We start from the raw sequence: 17,004 nt of genomic DNA on the forward strand, positions 1-17,004 counted from the left end.
CAAAACCAAGAAATTAACATTGATACAATACAATTAACTAAACTACACACCTTATTCAAATTATCATTTTTTCCATTAATGTCCTTTTCCATTCTAGGATCCAATTCAGGACCCCACATTGCATGTCTCCTTAGTTTCCTCCAATCTATGACAATTCTTCATCACTTCTCAGCCTTTTGGCTAAGATCAAGCATAGTATGACAGGTCTTCAGCCATTCTTTGTCTGTCATGACTTTGACTCTTATAAAGAACAGTGGTCACTTATTTTGTAGACTGTCCCTAATATTCTTTTCTGATTTATTATCAACAAGAATCATTTATTGAGGGTTTACTAAGTGCCAGGCACTATGCTAAGCCCTCTATCTATATTATATCTTCTAAGCAGAAGTGTTTTTTTTTTTTTAATTTTTATTTATTTATTTATTTCCCCCCCCCAAAGCCCCAGTAGATAGTTGTATGTCATAGCTGCACATGCTTCTAGTTGCTGCATGTGGGACGCGGCCTCAGCATGGCCGGAGAAGCGGTGCGTCGGTGCACGCCCGGGATCCGAACCCGGGCCGCCAGCAGCAGAGCGCGCGCACTTAACCGCCAAGCCACGGGGCTGGCCCTAAGCAGAAGTGTTTTTAATAGACTTTGGAGCAGAAGCATTTTAAAATCAGAGTAATCATCTTTAACTCACCCTTCCTCACGTGCTAGTGTTTTGTAAATTACAAAACACTACCCAACATAGTATTACTCTTCTTCCACCCAAATATTCTTTAATGTCCACCCCTTCCCCCACCCCAAAAATATTATGTCCAAGTACAAGCCTTAAATTCAGGACCCTTGAGCTCTTATCTTTCTGAATCTTTACTGCCCGCATTTTCCCACCCTTGAACCCTGGCTCATTACTTTCTTCACTTGTACCTGCCCTCCCTTTTCATCTCTAAATACCCTTTCTTGAGGACACCTCTATCACTGCCTCCAGCTCCCAAGAGCTACGGATCCTCTGAAATCCCACAGAATTTAATGACTGCAGTACTCACTTGGTACATACACACTGCCCTGAGCTGTGGGCTTATGGTAGCCGTGGGCTTGTAGATTCTTGTCTCCCAAATGAGACTTTCTGAGAGGAGGACTCGTGGCCTTTTTTTCCCCTACGACATCCAGTATACTACCCTAATGCTTAATAATATTTACTAAATACTTACCAAGTGCCAAGCTTTGTGCTAGGCCCTGAGAAACCTGAGATGATTAAGACTCTGGAGAAATCCCAACTCTGGACAAATTTTTGGTGTACTAAGTACTTCTTTGAGTATAGTGACAGACTAAAAGTAGTTTTTTCTCCAAAAAATTAAGGTCACTAAAAGTTTCCTATGTCAGTAAATGTTTTCCTTTTCTGTCCTGATAAACACTAAAATAACTAATTATAGAATACTAATGTGTCACAGAACATGTATATTTTCCAACCAGCTTCTGCTTGAAGCAAGCCGTGACCTGGTTTTATGAGAAATCCAGATGCTACAGAGTAAACTTAATTAACCAAAGGCCACAGGTTGTAGCAGTTTCAACTAGCTTACCAATTGTTTTAGTCTAGTGACATCTAGCGGCAAAAGTTGTTAAAAAGAGCCCTCTTGTAAATTAAACTACATTAAAGGGAGGCCATCTTATGAAAAAAATTGGCAAAATATGAGAAAGAATTATGGTATTTATTAGCATTAAAGAATGTTTTAATGTCCCTTTGGCTTATATAACTGTTAACTCCTCTCATTGGCATTTATGATTTTTTCCTTCTCTTGTAGCTGGTAAATATTAATCTTGATACACCATAAAATTTACTGAATAAAATATACTACTATTTCAACTGTAAGTTAGAGAAAAGTCCTCAATTAAAAAGACTAAATGAGGAACAAAGCAACCCACAATTGTTATATGTCTGCTCCAAATATCTTGCAAATCAAAACCGCATTTTTGTTTACAGATATTTGCTTACTGACACTTTCATATGTCAGTAAACATGTTTAGAAACGTTAGAAAATTTTGTTAATGATTTTCATCAGCTGATGTAAGGCAAATAATTATCTATCCAAACTTATTCTTTAAAATATCACTTTGCATTTCATTGCCTTTCTGTGAAATTGAATTTTGGTGGGGAAAAAAATATTTAAACATTATCAAAAACCTGTGATTTTTAACAGATTCTTCTACAAATAATGAATTCTCAATGAGTCCAAAATTTAATGTACAGGCATTAAATGTGAATCGTAGTTTTCATAATAGAGTTCATCCCAAAATAGTAAAAACCTAAAAATATATTCCAGAATATTCTTTTGATGACCACATCTCTAAAACATATCTAGAATCATTCAGTTGAATGATCTAACAGTTCTGTGGTCTCAAGTAGGATTCAAATTCATAAACTTCTAGCTCAATGTATTCCAAAGTGTGGTCCATGAACCCATTTCGAAATCACCTGGAATGCTAGTTTAACATACGGACGCCTTACAACTGACTCTGCTAAATATGACTGAGTTTGGGGCCCTGTAATCAGCATTTTTAAAAAAGTTTCTCCCGGTGGCTTCTTATGTGTAATAAAGTTTTGGAAATTATTATTACTATTCTTTATTATTTATTTATTATTCTATATTATTCACGAATATAAATTCTTCTAAGTTGTTCTGATTCTAGTCAACCTTCTTGCTTCTCTCAGACAGAATAAGTTTTCCATCCTTTAGGTTCTCTAAAGGGTTACACTTTATTTATAGCACTTACCATGTTGAATCACAATTTATCTGTTAACAATATAGTTTTCCTCACTAGACTGTGAGCTCTTCATGGCAGAGAATGTTTTTCATTTTTCTATCTCTAGCCTAACAATATCTCATGAACAGCAAGAGCCCAGTGAATTTGGTTAAATGAATTTCTGAAACATCACAGTTCTAAAAACAGCATGTGACTTCCACTTGTACCCAGGAGTGAAAAACCTTATCTATTTCCAATTCCAAATACTAAAAAATTAGCATCAAATTAATTTGTCCAATAATCAGTTAAAATTTGGGGGGTGGGAGGAATAGAATTTTTTTAATTCTAGGAACACATCTAAACCTCAGTTTTCCTAAATAAACATATCGGTCTCAAATGCTAATGTGTTTAAAAATTGAAGAATTTTTTTTATTGAGGTATAATTGACATATAACATTATATTAGCTTTAGGTGTACAACATAATGATTCAATTATTTGTATACACTGCAAAACGATCAACACAATAAGTCTAGTTAACAACCATCACCATACACAAAAAATAGAAGAATTTTTATGTGATTTTTGGAAAAGTAGAAAAATTGAAGATGACTGACAAAACTTTACACTATTCAGCCTTAGAATGTTTCTAGGTTGTCACTTAGCAGAAACTACTGACAAATCAGGGCCTTAAAAGGAAATATATACATCTATCTTTCCAATCATATTCCAGTAGTAATTGGCTAGCTCAGGCAGGAAATGATATTGCTTAGAAAGATATATCCTTGGATATTAGCTGAAGTAAACCACGTATATTTTGTTTAAATTCATAATATAACACACATTAAAAGTTTAAAAAAACAAAAAAGAATGAATAATCAGTACATAAACTATTTGACAGTTAAGTACTCCAGGAAGTTAATGCTTAATATGGCTTGATATTAAAATCAGAATTTAACCTCCATAAATATAGGTACCTAGACCAAGAAAAGAAAATAACGCTGTACATCCCAGATATAATTCTGGTCAAGAATTCTTTTGGTGCGGCCGACCCGGTGGCGCAAGCAGTTAAGTGCGCGCACTCTGCTGCAGCGGCCCGGGGTTCACCAGTTCGGATCCCGGGCGCGCACCGAGGCACCACTTGGCTAGCCATGCTGTGGCGGCGTCCCATATAAAGTGGAGGAAGATGGGCACGGATGTTAGCCCAGGGCTGGTCTTCCTCAGCAAAAAAAAAAAAAGAGGATTGGCTGATCTCCTCACAAAAAAAAAATTCTTTTGGCATTTTTTAACTATATCTTTTTATTTATATAGAAGACTCTTTAAACCATGAATACCCTCCCTGACCCCATCTTCTCTATGTAGCTACCTCCTACCCAGCCCTCAAAGCCCAGCTCAAATGTTACTTCCTCTGTGAAGTCTGCCCCAAATTCCCAGGTCAAATTAATGATTCTCACCTCCACACATGCCTAGTCTTTTGGGCATACGGCCAGTATTACTCATACTACATTATTATGAGTTATTTACCTGTCTAAATCACTCACAAAGCTCCTAGAGGGCAGCAACTGTGTCTTATATTCTTTGTATCTCTACTGTCTGGAACAGACAGTTGGCAGGTGTTTACCAACACACTGTAGAAATGAATGACCAAGGTAGTAATCAAAGGCCGCTGGCATGATGTTCTGAAGTAAAATGGGAGAAGTGTTAATGGACAAAAAAAGCATTTTTTAGAGGATTTCTGCTTCTGTCCATGAAGGATTAACTGCTACAATACCTTCCAGTCGTAAACAACTAGAAAACCAGACAAAATATCTGCAACAGTCTTTTCAGACACTGTATAACAGGCAGCACAGGACTTTGATCCCTGAGAGAAGGAAGCAAGCAAGCCCTATCACTTCCCCAGCTTACTGCTGGAAGGCAGTTTTCAGGATGCAGACCAGGGAGAGAGATCCACAAAGAGCCCAGCGGCCTCAGTGAGTTGCAGAGAGAGGGAGCAGAGTCTGGGGAGGCTAAGGTATCAGAATCTACAGAGCAGAATATGGGAGAGGAGGGAGCTCACTAAGAGAGCACTCTGGAGATCTGCACAGGGCACCTTGAATCTCTGGCTGCACACCAAGCTGTGAATTTATGAGGTAAAACTCCAGAACGCTGGAGAAAGAACTACAGGAAAGCAGGAGGCCAAACAATTTCTGAAACTCACGTAAAGCTAGGAGTAATTCACGTTCCCACCTGCCAGAGTGGAGAGACCCCATAATACATGGGGCAACAGGTACAGTACTCAGAGGGTATTGCCTTCGTAATGAAACTAAATCACACTAGACTAAAGCCTGCTCTGGATGAGCCCTAACAAATTAAAAAGCAAGCCTAGAAAGGGTCAAACTCATTACAAGTAACTTAACCTTATGCCAGAACAAAGTCCAATATCCCTTAAAGGACTAAAACAAAGTCCAGCACCGAAAAACATAAAATATACAACGTTGGCACACAATAAACAATTTCCAGGCATGCAAAGAAGCAGGAAAATATGACTTGTACCAAGAACAAAGTTTGTTCAATAAAAAACAGATCTAGAAATGATGGACTAGCAGTCAAGAGTTAAAAGAGTTATTATAAATACAAAAAGTAGTTCAAAAAGTAGAAGAAAACATAAGCATGACAAGCAGAGAAATGAAGACTTTTTTTAAAAGAGGGACATCTAAAGCTGAAAAATACAATTATCTGAAATTAAAAATACATTGGATAGGATAACAAGCGGTAGAGATACGACAGAAAAAAAGACCACTGAACCTGGAAACAGAGCAATAAAAATTACCCAAAATAATGACAGAAAGGAAAACAACTAAGAAAAAAATTGAAAGGTACATCAGCGACCTGTGAGAAAATATCAAGTGGTCTAACATAGAAATTGGAGTCCCACAAAGAGGGAGGGTTGGGGGCAGAAAAATATTGGAAGAAATAATGGCCAAAGTATTTGATAAAAACTATAAACCTACAGATCAAAGAATATATGGAACACATCAGTGTGAACTCATCATTTTCAAAATATAGGTAAATACAGAAATAAATACAGGTGTAAATGTGTGAATGTGTATGTATGTATATACACATATATATATTTCCTTGCTAAATCCACTGAGGGCCTAGGAGTGGTTCCTAAATACCACTCTCCACTATAAGATCCAGGGTTCCTGGAGAAATGCCTGATTCTAGGGCTGGGGCCAGGGAAGAACCAGATAAGTCTAGAATATTATCTTGTGTCAGAAAATAAAAATATGTTCAAAGAATAATGAGAACATGTCAACAGGACACAGAAAGCTAAACTGACGGTACTCTGACTGGCTAAATTTGGAGCATTTTGAGACTGAAAATAATGACTGCCACAGATGATAACTCATTGAATAAATTAAGAATTCACCATTCCAGACTGACTTAGATAAATAAATGAATAAATAAATAGAGAGAAGAGAAACCTCTTCCTGATGGCATAATACAAACTAATAAACATAGAAGGAATGATAAAGTTAGAAAATCACTATTTGGCAACCATCTTTGTATAATTAATTCAAGCAAGAAACATCAATAGATATTATAACTGGAGAAAAAAGTGTGCTGAAAAATGAGATTTCACAGAGTCTCACAATCTCTCCTCAAAAACCTAGTAATTACCAAAAAAAAAGGAAAAAACTTTATAACAAAACTGGATGAAAACTGACATTTTCATATAAATAAAAACAGAAAGAATTTGTTTCCAACTGACCTGCCCTACAAGAAATGCTACAAGAGGGCCGGCCCCATGGCTTAGCGGTTAAGTGCATGCGCTCCGCTACTGGCGGCCCGGGTTTGGATCCTGGGTGTGCACCGATGTACCCCTTCTCCGGCCATGCTGAGGCCACGTCCCACATACAGCAACTAGAAGGATGTGCAACTATGACATACAACTATCTACTGGGGCTTTGGGGAAAAAAAGGGAGGCGGATTGGCAATAGACGTTAGCTCAGAGCCGGTCTTTCTCAGCAAAAAGAGGAGGATTAGCATGGATGTTAGCTCAGGGCTGATCTTCCACACACACACAAAAAAAATTAAAATTAAATAAAAAATAAAAATAAATGCTACAAGAAGTTCTTCAGACTAAAAATAAATGACATCAAATGGAAACTAGAATCTACAGGAAAGGATTAAGAATTCTGGAAATGGTAGATATGTGGGTAAACATTACATTCTACATATAGTTTTTCTTTTCATAATTTCTTTAAAAGATATATGATTGTTTAAAAAATATATATAAATATATAAAACCACATGGGATTTCTAACATGGAGGTGCACTATATACAACTACAGCACAGAGGAGTGGGAGTGAGTGAAACCATACCATTGGAAGGTTCTTACATTTTATGTGAAGTGGTACAATATTAACTCCATGTGAACTATAAGTTAAGGATGTATATCCCTAGAGCAACCACTAAAAAAATAATGCAAAGGAGTACAACGAAGAAAACTAATAGAGGGCCAGCCCCGTGGCTTAGCGGTTAAGTGCGCGCGCTCCGCTGCTGGCGGGCCGGGTTTGGATCCCGGGCGCGCATCGACGCACCGCTTCTCCGGCCATGCTGAGGCCGCGTCCCACATACAGCAACTAGAAGGATGTGCAACTATGACATACAACTATCTACTGGGGCTTTGGGGGGAAAATGAATAAGTAAATAAAATTAGAAAACTAATAGAGAAATTAAAATGATATACTAAAACATAGTCAATTGATCCAAAAAAGTCAGGAAAGGAGTATGAAAGGAATCAAAAGGAGCACAAAAAGAAAATGAACAAAACGGTACACCTAAATACAACCATATCAATTTACACTCCAATTGAAAGATAGACTGTCAGCCTAGAAACAGAAGCAAGACCAAACTATATGCTGTCTATAAGAGATGCACTTTAAATATACAGAGATGAATAGATAAAAATATAAATAAATAAAAGAATGGAAAAAGATATACTATGCAAAGAGTAAGTATAAGAAAGCTGGAGTGCCTATATCACTATAAGACAAAATAGACTTTAAGATAGGGGATCATACCATACCTAGAAGGACATTTCATCATGATAAACGGGTCAATATAATAGTCATTAATGTGTACATGCTTAATAACAGACTTCCAAAATACAGTCAGAATAAAAGGAATAGACAAATTCACAATCACAACTGGACATTTTAATACCTATCAATAAGTGATAGAATTAATTAATTAATTAAATACCATCACCCATCCCTTAACCTAAACAACCCAACAACTACAGAACACCCTCTTTTCAATTGTGCATGAATGTGTCTTACTCACCTAATAAAAACAAGGTCCCTGTAAATGTCTGTTGAATAAATACATGAAACAAATAAATTAATACATATACAGGAGGAAGATGGGGCATGCTGCATTTAAAGTGTTCAAATTCTTGGCTGTGTTGATTAGTTCACAGTTGGAGAAATGGACAGGAAGCTGAAGCTGATGATGTAGACTTAGAATCATCTAGATGTCTACATTTCAAAATACTTAAAGCTCTTAGAACCTCAGTTCTCCACAAGAGCAGTAGGCAATGCTGTGCAGAGAATAGAGGCTAGTGCATGAGACAGATAAACCAGAATATGATGGGGGGGAGAGTTACGGAAGTAAAGGAAGGGAGGTTTAATAAGTGGGATGGAAACCTATGTTAAATACAGAAAAGAAGAAAAGAATGTGAACTGAGAAAAACTTTAGGCATGAAAAGAGACCACCAGTAACTCTCCAAAGAGGCAAATGTTAATGAAATGATGTATGTGAGAGCCTGACCACAGAACCTCAAGAATGGAAGAGGTAGCGAGGGTGCAGGGACAGCGTCTAGTGGCCGTGCAGTCAGTAAATTTGGCAGCAGAGATAAGAAAAGAGAAAATATGGTAGCCAGGAGGGACAATGGAATCAAAAGGTATTTTTGTCTTTTCTATTTAAAAGATGGGAAGATCTGTGTATCTGCACAAAAGGAAAGAGGTTCACTAAGCTAGATGCTAGAGGCAAGTCAAGTACAGAGGCAAAGTTCCAGCAGATAAAGATAAAAGTGAAATGGAGAGGCGTTAAGTTTCGGCGAAAGGCACAGACACATCTTCTCTGAGATTTATTGGAAAGAAACAAGAATGGATGCAGGTACGGAGATTTACTGGAGTGAGGGGAAAAGGGAGGCTCTTCTTGCAAAATGGCTTCACCTTCTCAAGTGGTTTAATATTTTCCCCCCCGCCAAAGCCCCAGTAGATAGTTGTATGTCATAGCTGCACATCCTTCTAGTTGCTGTATATGGGACTCGGCCTCAGCGTGGCGGGAGAAGCGGTGCGTCGGTGCGCGCCCGGGATCCGAACCTGGGCCGCCAGTAGCGGAGCGCGCGCACTTAACTGCTAAGCCACGGGGACGGCCCTCTCAACTGGTTTAAAGCGATCGTTTTCCTGGTGCTTCCTAGTCCTCTGAGTAAGGCTCACACGTTGCTGGTTAACAGCTATGTTTACAAAGTTAACTGAAGAGCTATTACATACACAAATAAATCTACAAGGTAATCAGGAATAAGTTATCAACTTTTCAAACGTGGTGTTTGGGGAAAATATACTCTTAGGATCAACCCTGGGCTCAGAGGACACCTTTAAGCCATTTGGAGAAGACTGTGCTCTGATTAAGATCCACTCTCTCAGGGCTGGCCCTGTGGCCCAGTGGTTAAGTTTGGTACGCTCCACTTTGGCAGCCCAGGTTCGGTTCCCAGCCACGGACCTACACGACTCATCCATGGCCATGCTGTGGCAGCAACCCACATACAAAATAGAAGCAGACTGGCAAAGAAGTTAGCTCAGGGAAAATATTCCTCAAGCAAAAAGAAGAAGATTGGCAACAGATGTTAGCTCAGGGAAAATCTTCCTCAGCAAACAAAAAAGGTCCATTCATCCCCTCCTTTGGCACTCCATTTTCCAAAGCAGAGATAAGGTCTGACAGCTGGCAGAGACGGGTGTCTGATAAATGCAGACTTTCTACCTGTTTTATTTGTCTGGCTAATAGATGAGTGGGTGAGAAAGATGTGAATAAACTGGTCATTCGAAATGTAGCTCACTCATGTTCTTCTTATCACCATTTTCCATTGATTCATTCTTCCCCAGCTTCAACTTCAACACTAATTCTCAATGTTCCATGTGATTTGAGAGCCTTCACTGCTGTTCCATGAAATTTTGCTCCACCGAGAAAAGCCCAGGCTCTTTTTAACCATCAAAATCTACTTCACATATATTATGTTTTTAGCAACTAAACACAAAATTCCCAACAAAGCTGTTAGTATCACTTAAGCATCTACACTGTATATGTTTATCTTCCTTGTTGGTAATAAGGACAGTCCTTCCTTAGGCAGCAAGACAATCTTATGTTGTAACCAAGGTCAATAACAAAAACAATAGGTCAGCTGCAAAGAATGTCCTATGTGAATGCACGCCCATGCATGTGCGTGTGTGTGTGTATGTGTGTGTCTGGTGTATGTATGCATATATTCATCACCAGGAGTGAAAAGAATAATTATTCTTATAACTTTATATATAAAACATCAATGTTGCATTTCTCTTGTTGAATACTTCATTTCTATAGAATTACAGAAAATAGTGTGATTCATTAAAAAATACGAGCAGTTGCATTTTAAGTAAGAAATCTATAGGGCCTATTTAACCCCTGGGAATCTAACTAATTTGCATCAAATACATTTTGCTTTTGTGTTCTGTTGTGGTCACTTATTGCTACTTCGTAATTTTTTAATTTTTCATTTTCTATTAAACGTTTTACATTTCAAAATAAATTGCTAATTCAGAGACTGCTATGAAAACCAGAAATTCTTTTGGCTAAACAAAAAAGAACAGATATTTGGCATGAGTATGGAGCATAAATTATACTCTGGTATATTTATCCAAAAGAGTTAAGACCAAAGAAAGAATCTGCTTGCTTATTAAAAATGCAAACATTACCTCAGTCATACAAATAGCCCTAAACTCGCCCAGCCACTGCCTCTGCAGATCACCCACCAGCATTAGCATTACATCATATGACATTATGGAACAATAGTGAACTCTGTGTTAATACTGGAATATATTGTTTTGAAAGAATAAACTGTCATTAACTTGAATAAAAGCTTTCTGAAATCAAACCTGGGGGGTACAGCCCTCACTGTGTGGCCCTTTTACTAGTTTGAGAAATAGCCTCATCCTGAAAGCAGGAAAGGGGGAAACGAGATCAGAGTATAAAGGCGGCAGTGATGAGTGGCCCCTGCAGCAGCCCAGCAGGACACGGCAGGGCTTTAAATCACCAGGCAGAACAATGTCAAAGCGGGAGGCTCTGCGACAAATGCTGCACTTAAAAATCCAAACCACCTCACACCCATCACCCTGCTTCCTATGACAGCCTAGAGGTTTTTATAGCACTTTGCTAGAATTGGAAATTGAGTCTCCTCCATACAACATACTTAAAAACTCGATGTCGATGCCATCTTGAGATGGCCATCACTTACAGCCATGACTTTATGCAATGAATTTTTTTTTAATTTTTCTTTTTTTTGTGTGTGTGAGGAAGATCAGCCCTGAGCTAACATCCATGCTAATCCTCCTCTGTTTGCTGAGGAAGACCGGCTCTGAGCTAACATCTATTGCCAATCCTCCTCCTTTTTCTCCCCAAAGCCCCAGTAGATAGTTGTATGTCATAGTTGCACATCCTTCTAGTTGCTGTATGTGGGACACGGCCTCAGCATGGCTGGAGAAGCGGTACATCGGTGCGAACCTGGGCCGCCAATAGCGGAGCGCGCACACTTAACCGCTAAGCCATGGGGCCGGCCCGTATGCAATGAATTTTAACTCTCTGAGCCTTGAAGTTTTAATCTATAAATGGAAAGAAGAATAGCTATCACGCAGAAGTATGGGGGATGGGGATTAGCTACTACTATTATCATAATTCTACTTATTATTATTTCCACCCAATTGTCTCGTTTGCCAATCTTTTCTAATCACTGTCCAAGACGTTTCTTCTTCACAAGTAAAACATGAGCATCAACTTCAATGCTCACTGGCCGTTTCTGTTCCCTGCAGTCTGGCCACTGCCACACGTTGCCAATTCTATTCTCACACCACCCTCATCAACCACCTTTCTTCGCCAAATCCCAGATCACCTCCTAACCTGCTCCTTGCCAGCTTTACTCTCTCCCACAGCTATCCACAATGTTCCCAAGAGGCAAGGTTCAAACAAGTGAAAAACAAGGCCAGGGCCACACAGCTAGTCAATGGCCAAGTCCCAGTTAAAATCCAGCTATCAGTGCAACCAAGTCCAGCTGCGTTGCATTAACTGCACTACATCATTATTCACTTTTAAGGTTCCCAGTGACGATTTTAAACCTGAGGTTAGCTTCCCTTAACACCAAGCCTTCTCCTAGCTGTTTCTCCTATTAGTCTATTTATCATCATAAAATATGTATTACTTTAAATGCTTATAAAAGAAACACTAATCCCCCAAAATTATTAAATATATCTCAAAGTTCTGGGGTTTTTCTAAACTAAGATATCACCTTACACCCGTCAGAATGACTATAATCACCAAGACAAAAAACAACAAATGTTGGAGAGGTTGTGGAGAAATGGGAACCCTAATTTACTGCTGGTGGGGATGCAAACTGGTGCAGCTTCTATGGAAAACAGTATGGAGATTCCTCAAAAAATTAAAAATAGAAATACCTCAGGATCTAGCTATCCCACTACTGGGTATCTCTCTAACGAATCTGAAATTAACAATCCAAAGAGGCTCATGCACCCCTATATTCATTGAAGCATTATTCACTACAGCCAAGAAATGGAAGCAACCCAAGTGTCCCTCGACTGATGACTGGATAAAGATGTGGTATGTATATATATATATATATGTATGTATGTGTATATATACACACACACACAATGGAATACTACTCAGCCATAAAAAAGACAAAATTGTCCCGTTTGCAACAACATGGATGGACCTGGAAGGTATTATGTTAAGTGAAATAAGCCAGAGAGAGAAAGACAAACACCACATGATTTCATTCATATGTGGAAGATAAACTATCACACGGACAGAGAGGGTGGTTACCAAAGGAGAAGGGGTTTGGGGGGTGGGCACAAGGGGTGAAGGGAGGCAATTATATGGTGACTGACAAACAATAATGTACAACCAAAATTTCACAATGTTATAAACTATTAAGACATCAATTAAAAAAAAGTTCTTGTGTTTTTGTTGTTGTTTTTGGTATTTCCCTAAAGAGGGGACAAAAATTGGTCACATAAGGCCTCACCCAGGACTGGAAGACTTTGGGAGGAGAAAGGACATAATTAACAGGAAGTAGAGGCAGGAAAATTGTGACTGGGCAGTACTACGTGCAACTCCAGAAGGGATGGAGTACAGACTACAAATGTCCACCTCTAGGTTTCTAAAGATAAATTTAATCCGATTGTCTTTTAATCTGATTGTACAAGGATATGTGGAGATGGAAATTTCATTAACGTTGGCTTCTTTGGAGAATCACATTATTTCTTAAAATAACGAAAACTAATAAGATGGGTAACAAGATGTAATGTGTTGCTTTATGTGAGAGCTGGAAGAGTTTACCAAAGTCGAAGACTTAGGCCTGTGGGAAAAGATTGAAAGTTTGTATTTCCTCATGCGTAAAGCTGATAAAGTGCTGGGAGGAATAAGATGATATATGGATCATCTATAAAGCACCACTTGTTTTTATTTATTTTTATTTTTATTACTTTTGGTGAGGAAGATTAGCCCTGAGCTAACACCTGTCGCCAATCTTCCTCTTTTTTTGCTTGAGGAAGATTCGCCCTGAGCTAACATCTGTGCCAATCTTTCTCTATTTTGTATGTGGCTCACCGTCTCAGCATGGCTGACGAGTGGTGTAGCTCCAAGCCCAGGATCGGAACCCGCAAACCCGGGCCGCCGAAGCAGAGTCCACCAAACTTAATCACTACGCCACGGCGCCAGCCCCCATTTGTTTTTATTTTTGTTTTTTTAAGTACAGTGTGGAATAGCGTAACTAGTATAGTATTTCACATCAGTGATGAAGGTTCAAGTTCAACCTCTCTGCCATCTGTCTGATCTAGCACAAATCATTCAAACATATTTAATGATGTAAGAGTTAAAGGGATGATATGTGTGTTGCGGGGCCAGAGGGATACCTTTCAATACAAATAGCTATATAGATGTAAGATGTTTTATATTATACCGTACCAGGTTAAGTAAACCAGGGCCTTAGGTTCATTTATATTTTGTAATCTCTTGGGGGGAGAGGGAGACAGAAAGAGGGATTCTTACAGCAGAAATCTCATTCAGTTAATAGAAAATAACTGCCACTACTCAATGGAGATATGAAAATAATAAAATAAAATATTTAATATAAAATAAAAATATATAACAAGATTATTAAATAATAAAATTCATAATACAAGGTAACTACCTCAATACACACAAATCAGGAAGGCTGATGGTTTGTACACACTCTCTCTTCTCAAACAAAATGGTTGCCAGGATGAATTACAAGTATACCAGTGGTCACAAAGATTTTCTCCATGGATCTGAACTAGTCAACCCATAGTCCAGACCACAAAAAAGAATGAAAATCTCGTGGAAATAAAACAGGTGGGTGCCAACTCCAACAACACTCATGCACTCATTCATTTGCTCAGTCTCTACTTTATCCAGGCTCTATTCCAAGTGCTGAGGATTCAACAGGGCACAAAACACAGAAAGTTCCTGCCATCATGGAGCTCACATTCTAGCAGAGAATACAAACAGTAAAAAAGTAAGTAAACTGTGCAGTAGGCCAGTGGTGATTAAGTGCTACAGAGAAAACAGGCTGCAATCCTAATAAGGCAGTCAAGGAAGACTTCACCGAGAAGACGCCGTTTAAGCAAAGACCTAAAGGAGATGAAAGAGTAAGGCACGTGGATATCTGGGGAGAGAGCAGGGGGCTATGCAAACCTTTCCAGCAAGTCCAGATAAAACAAAATGCAAGCCCTTACCTTTCAAAAGCGGCTGGAAGGTTGGAATCTCTTGCAACTTGATGACATCGGGATCGTTGCTGACGTTCCGTGAGGCCTGGGAGCCCTGAGCTACAACCACGATGTCATCCATTTTGGCTCTGTGCTTAGCCGGAGAGGGGGTCACTGAAAATAAAGTTACATGCTCAGGAGCTGCATGTTAGTTAGCCACCTCTGCCTCACCAAAGCTGTTTTCAGGGTAGTCATTAAAAAGAATATTTTTACACACAACAATGCTAACTATAGTTATCCTGCAGTGGGGGGTAGAGTAGGGGGGATGAACTATTTTCTATATGTTTTATGTATATATTTATATACACAAATATACATATACATAATTTATACATATATATGTATTATATACACATATACTCATATATATATTTACTCTATATTATTTTCTATAATATAAAAAACTCAAATATTAACAGGAACCTATAACATGTATGAAACTGCTGTTGTAATTAAAAATATTTTATTATTCAGTACATAAAAATATAAGCAAAAAAATATATATATGTTTTTTACTTCTTTGATCCTCCTGACATTTGTCCCTATTTTATCAATGAGGAAATGAGGGTACAAAACTTGGCTGTGACTTGCCTAAGGTCAACAGTGCTAGAAACAGAGTTAGGAAAGGAACTGGAGGTCTACGGTTGTTGCTATACACAGCCCATCCCTGTGACACTGGGGTTGCAAAGCTGTCTATCCACCCTATCCCAGCAAGCCAGGAATGTTTAAATAGATCCTAGTCATGGGAAAAATCCCTGGTTATCTACCCTAGACGATGGCTCTATCCTGAGGCACAGCCCCCTTACTCATAAAATTACAGGCATTAGTCCAAGAAGGGCAGAAATAAACAGAAGGTCCATTCTAGGCTGAGGCAAAATTCATACATTTGTAGGACTGCTAAAGGGGCACGTCAATTTCAGGTCCCTTGTGAGAATGTAATCCATTTGGAAGGAAGTGATTCAAACTATCAAGGACTCCCCAGACCAAGACATCCTCCCCTTCCCAAGTATCTTTCTGGTTGGGGCAAGAAGGAACTTTTAACGTGCTTTACGCTCTAGAAGGTAGTATTTGCCGGCTCCTCATAGTCACATCTCAAAGGTTGATCCAGGGATGCCAGAGCAGTTCTCTGCCTCCTGGAGGCTGGAGTCTCCTGTGGCTTGGATTCACTCTTAGAATCTCTATTTTTATTGCTCCACAAGAAATATCTCAACCTCTTTTGGTAATTTACCTAACCTTTTACAAATCTCAAGCCAGAAATCTTTCCTACTACAAAATGATTTCTCGTTCCCCAGACCCCAGAAGAAATGGCTTTCACTAGATTCTAGGTAGTCTCTGTCATCTTGTCTGTAAAATGTGCTTACTGTGAGGATTAAACGTAAATGCATGTAAAACACTTGGCACAGGGGAACAGGCAAATCCTAACCTACGCTGTTGGTTAGTAGTGGTTAGTACGCTATAGTATTCGTTAGAGCCCACGCTGTTGGTTAGTAGGTGAGCAAGCACATTAAAAAGATGCCACACTTCTTCCCCTAAAATGTGCTTCGGGCCTCACACAGAGGCAAGAAAGTAAGGAATACTAGTTATTACTGTATTTGTATAACGGATACCATATTCTGGGTCTTCCAAAGAAATAAAAGAATGCAGCAAAGCTGGCAGATGCTGCTCACCATTAACAGCTGTCCCAATCTAGCCCCTAGAATGAAATAGGCTTGAAGGACATGCTTCAGTGTGGAATACCCCAGATCTGTCAGCTTCTACATTTTCGAATTACAGAGCCTACCAGAAACAAAGAAGGTCTATCATCAAGGGCTCCTGTTAGGATCCAGATTTAACCCAATTTGGACTAGCAACCCCGGAGTTTACCCAGAGCAGCTCCAGTTGTCCTAGGGTTTCTGGGTAACAAAAAAGCAGCAAATGATTCTCAATTAAGCATCAGCTGTTTTATTTACTGAGTGCTCACCATATTCCAGGCACAATAATCCTCCCCTTCCTACCTTAAATGCTGAGAGAAATCCTAAAAATATGAACAGGGAGAACAGAGGCAAACACCACCGCCCGCCGTCTTATCCAACTTATACAGTATCCTGGCCAACTTCCCATCATCTCAGAAAAGGAGCCGAGACACTTTATAAGTGGAAAATGCAGTTTCTAGAGACATTTGCACCCCAGGATTCAGAGCGATT

At 39.0% G+C, this 17,004-nt stretch overlaps 1 protein-coding gene across 2 annotated transcripts in view; it reads right to left on the reverse strand.

Moving 5' to 3' along the window:
* BORCS5 (BLOC-1 related complex subunit 5) overlaps positions 1-17,004 on the reverse strand; it is an 87,627-nt gene that overhangs the window by 69,721 nt on the left and 902 nt on the right. For both annotated transcript variants that reach the window (XM_014791333.2, XM_004435380.3), the window contains exon 2: positions 14,792-14,935. In XM_014791333.2, the coding sequence (XP_014646819.1) occupies positions 14,792-14,935 (144 nt within the window). The remainder of the gene's footprint in view (positions 1-14,791; positions 14,936-17,004) is intronic.

Source organism: Ceratotherium simum, chromosome 17 (assembly GCF_057802395.1).
Source record: "Ceratotherium simum simum isolate JZ-2026a chromosome 17, ASM5780239v1, whole genome shotgun sequence".
NCBI classification, from domain to species: domain Eukaryota; kingdom Metazoa; phylum Chordata; class Mammalia; order Perissodactyla; family Rhinocerotidae; genus Ceratotherium; species Ceratotherium simum.